The sequence below is a fragment of the Cyprinus carpio genome, chromosome B16 (genome assembly GCF_018340385.1).
Source record: "Cyprinus carpio isolate SPL01 chromosome B16, ASM1834038v1, whole genome shotgun sequence".
Classification (NCBI taxonomy): domain Eukaryota; kingdom Metazoa; phylum Chordata; class Actinopteri; order Cypriniformes; family Cyprinidae; genus Cyprinus; species Cyprinus carpio.
The window spans coordinates 26,615,885-26,620,357 of record NC_056612.1 but is presented as its reverse complement, the minus strand read 5'-3'; the positions used below and the strand labels follow the sequence as shown (position 1 = coordinate 26,620,357).

Below are 4,473 nucleotides of genomic sequence, written 5' to 3'. Positions count from 1 at the left end.
GCTTGCGTAGTATAGACCCAGCTCCCAACCCAACTTTGAGAATAGATTAACGCCGATATTTTTTTTATCGCCCGATAAGAGTCTCACGTTAACGCAGCACGTTAACGCCGATAACGACCCACCACTATATATATATATATATATATTATATATATATATATATATATATATATAATATATAATATATATATAAACGTATTATTACAAATAAATAAATCTCTCCAAACTGTCACCAAAAGGTCCTCATCAGTCGGAAACAGAGAAGGAATGAGAGCGAATGTCAACACTTCTTTGTACTAATTAAAACTAACGACTCCAGGTGCTGCCTGCAATCGACATAACGAAGATCCAGGCGGCATGTTTGCATTGGTGGCTTGCCTTGATTAAAGTCTTCATCCATTCTGCTTAGGAATCTCAAGCATATTGAATAACGCCGCTGACACAAGTTCAGTATTAATTATATACGATATATGATGAAAAGCTGTTGAGATTTGAAACACAAGCTTTACGTGTCTGAATTCACAGTGACTTATAAAATCTAGTCTGACACCTACATAGGGAGTATTTTAAGGACGCAAAGGCTGGCTAAAAATTTGGGCAGCATCATGTATTTCACAGAAAACTGCAACAAGCTCAAACAAATAGAGAGAAGGAATAGATGTCACTGAATGTCAAAGATAAAAAATAGTTTAGGCTAATTACAAGCTGACAATAGCATCAATAGTTGTGTGTGTGTTTAATTAAAGTGTTTAATTAAAATAAAAAAAGTACAAAATTATTAATAATATTAACATATTTATTTAAAAAGTAAAATTATTAATCGTATATACTTTTTTATAAATTTAAAAATAAATGTGTGTAAAAAATAAAAAGTTTTTAATTAGAATTTTTATTTAAAAAAATAATAATTTTAAAGGTACTATTAATAATATTAATATTATATATTATACCCCTCCCCCCCACACACAGCAAGAAAATAATGTTAATTACTTAAAAAATACTTAATTACTACTTTATAAATAAAAATAAAAACCTAATTATTAAAATAATTATTAATATTATCACATTGTATATCATAACAGTATAATAATATGCTGATAATATTATAAAATAATAATGTAATAATATAATATTATAATAAGTTATATAATTTGCGTGTCACACAATTTAAGATGCTGGTCGTAGGTTTTAAACAAAGCCAGTGTCTCTGTTGTAGGCTCTGATTGTCTCTGAGGTGCATAAATACTGTATTTCTGCCTAATATACGTGTGTGTGTTTAGGTGTTTAGCGCCCCCTAGAGATTCACCACAGACTGACCTCAACTAACAACAGTTCAAATGTAAAATCGTTTTATTATAAATATCCAAAAGCTTTTCATTTTCTAAACAATCATTGTACACAGGCATAAAAAATATACATATAAAACATACAAATCATAAAAGAATAACAAAAAAAAAGTGAGTTCTCATATCGTTATTTAAATTTCAGTAGCTGCAACTTTTACAAAGCAGTATGCATGGAGACAAAGCCTGCATTTATACCCGTTTCAAACAACTTGATGCCACAGGGGAAATCATTTCAGCAGGGTTTTTGAAAACAAAAGTCCAAATAAGTTAATGTTTCAAGGAAACTCTTTTCCTGAGCACACAGAACTTGGTAAAACACCCGCAGGATCAGAATTTGCAGCAGTATCCACAGCCTTTGTTGCGGCAGCAGTTGCAGCAGTATCTGCACAGGGACAGATGGCTTTGACGTTTCACCCTGAAGAATGCCTATCGGAGGAAAGAAGTTGCATGTTATTTAGGGCCTCCTTAATACATTAAATTAAAATGTAAACAAAAATTCACATATTAATTAATGATATTAATTATACCATATTAATTAATAATATTATCAATTAATAATAGTTTTTATAGCTTGGAATGACCCAAATGTAGAATATATAAGATGTTTGATTAAATAAAAAATGTAAAAAAAAAAAATAATAATAATAATAATAATAATAATAATAATAATAATAATAATAATAATAATAATAATAATAATAATAAATTAATTAATTTAAAAACAATGTTAAAATAATTAATGATAAAAATAATATTAAATAACAAATCGTTTAAATAAGAATATAAATAATATATAAAAAAACGTGTTTGATTAAATATAAATTTAAAAAAATAATTCAAAATTATTAGTAATTAAGTCTATTAATTATATACATTATGTGTGTGCATGTGTGTAATTAAATTATATTTAAAAAAATTAAAAATATATAATTAATTAATTTAAAATAATAATAATAATAAGGAAAAAAATAGAAAAAAAAATAGAAAACTGTTTAAATTTAATTTAAAAATAAATAATAAAAAATGTAAAAATAAAATAAAATCGGAGCTGCTTACATACCAGGGGATTTGGATTTGTTTCTGTCAGATGCTCGTTCTCCTGTGGTGTTTCACTCTCCACATGATGCTCATCTTCAGTCTGCTGATGAAGTATGGAAGGTAAGACTTCAGAATGGGTAGTATGTTTTTCATTAGGGTAGCTAAGCATTAGTGATAGTGTTTAACAAATCACATGTCAAAATATATAGAAGTTGAATGACATTTAGTTTAAAATGTTCACTAAATGTTCAGCATGTCATAATGTAAAGATGTTTAATATGACAGTTTCACGGTAAGACTTAATATGAAGCATGCATTGAAAGTAAATAATATTACTGATGGATCTGCATGCATGTAAGTTTGCCTAATGAAAGACCCGTCCATGTTGTTTCAGCGCAGACGCTCACCTGTGTGAAGGGAACAGCTGCGGTCTGGAGGAAGCAGACGCATGTGATGACGACTGCAGCGGCGAGAGCCACACGTGTCAACTTCATTTTCACTTCTGTAACGCTGAAGGTTGGTCTTCTCTTGAGGAGCTGATGCAGAGGATGATATCCTCCGTTCTTCTGCTCTGATATTTATATAGAGCTCAGAGAGCCCTTTGACCTGCGTGACTCTTCCCGTCAGCTCTTGCACAACACTGGAAACTCTCAGCAGCAGCACAGATGTGGAAATCACAGCAAATCTCCAGGATGGAGATGAAGGGAGCAACGAATGAGTGAATGCATGAATGAATCAATGAATCAACCAATAAGCATTGCACTAATAAACTGATTTCCATGTTAGTTTACCTGAACTCCACAGCAAAAGAGCCTTGATACGGATAAAATGACAGTTTTAAATGAAATAGTGTCAAAAGTTCTGTTTTAAATGACATGATACACCAGACCTTTAAAAACAAAATGAGTATCAATGCTGTCAGTGTTTCTTGTCATATATATTGACACCCCCCCCCCCCCCCAAAAAAAATATATATATATATTGTATGACATGAAATTATACCTCTCTTGTGTTCAAAGAATAAATTAGCCAGTGAAAGAAAGATCAATTATTAAATTAATTAATTGGTAAAACATAACTTAAAAAAATATAAACAAACTCAGTAATTAAATAAATAGAAAAAAATGCTACATAATTTAATGTATTGTGATGTGTTTTAACAGTAACAAATTCTCTTTCTTTGTAATGTTCATGTTAGAAAATATCTCCCATATTCTTCTGTTTCCACTTTATACTTCCTGCTTATACGCCACTATCTTTTGTAAAGCTGATATTTATGAAAAATGGTCTACAAATAAATTTGAACTGAAATTAAAATGTTAAAAAAATGTGCAGAAGGGAAAAAAAGTGCTGTTAACTGAATACAAATTAAATTTGCCAGATAGGATATAGATAGATATAGTATAAAATATTATAAAAGTATTATACAAGTCCATTATCATGTTAGAAAATCTAAAACTTAACCATGTATGTATTTTTTATTTTTATTTTTTTATTATAGGACAAAATCATGTCCTAATCATGTCCTAATGTGATACACATGTAACGTGAGTAATTAACTCACTAGAGTACATGTGAATAAACTCACTGTAGTCGTGCAGCATCATGTATGTTGATGTATAGATAAACTAATAACAGATTGCCTAGTTCTCACACTATTCATGAGGTGTGTAAGCGTCAGATAACCTTCTGCCAGCGTCTGTCAATAATGTCAATAAATATAAACCACAATGGCCTCCTGATGCACATCAATAATGATTTCAATTATTGTTCTGTAGAATTTAAAGTGCAGATGAAATCACCACAAAACACCATCTGTGTCTCTCGATTTATTATTTTTCTGACAAAATTTCCATTAAATAAAGGACAAGTCTAGGTCACATTTTGGGGAATAATGATTTAAAATTCTTTGAATTATGTAGTAATGCACTTTGCGGGTGATACATTTTTCTCTTGTTTTTTCTGTTTCTTCTTACTGGTATAAATCACAGTAAACGCTCTTTATATAATCTATGATCATAGGCATCATGAAATGCATTGCAATGAGATTTTTCTATTTTTTATTTATTTTTTACTCAGAACTGCAGCA

The 4,473-nt window shown here is 29.7% G+C and overlaps 1 protein-coding gene across 2 annotated transcripts; it reads right to left on the bottom strand.

The window, feature by feature from the left end:
- Positions 1–1,332: 1,332 nt before the first annotated feature.
- hamp (hepcidin antimicrobial peptide) lies at positions 1,333–2,946 on the bottom strand. Of its 2 annotated transcripts, none has more exons than XM_019085197.2 (3): positions 2,792–2,946; positions 2,407–2,487; positions 1,333–1,772 (listed from the first exon to the last, which is right to left on the bottom strand). In XM_019085197.2, exons 1-3 carry the CDS (start codon positions 2,876–2,878, stop codon positions 1,674–1,676), a joined length of 267 nt encoding a protein of 88 aa, XP_018940742.1. In that variant the 5' UTR covers positions 2,879–2,946; the 3' UTR covers positions 1,333–1,673. The 2 variants fall into 2 exon arrangements, with proteins under 2 accessions (XP_018940742.1, XP_018940744.1); XM_019085199.2 differs by having other exon boundaries at positions 2,407–2,484.
- Between the last annotated feature and the right edge of the window lie 1,527 nt (positions 2,947–4,473).

Excerpts from the sequence above, each read along its gene's own strand:
- hamp (XM_019085197.2), bottom strand. The coding sequence starts at position 2,878 with ATGAAGTTGACACGTGTGGCTCTCGCCGCTGCAGTCGTCATCACATGC. Across the intron at positions 2,488-2,791 it reads CAGCTGTTCCCTTCACACAG|CAGACTGAAGATGAGCATCA; the intron begins GTGAGCGTCTGC and ends ATACTTCATCAG. Across the intron at positions 1,773-2,406 it reads AAACAAATCCAAATCCCCTG|GCATTCTTCAGGGTGAAACG; the intron begins GTATGTAAGCAG and ends TTCCTCCGATAG.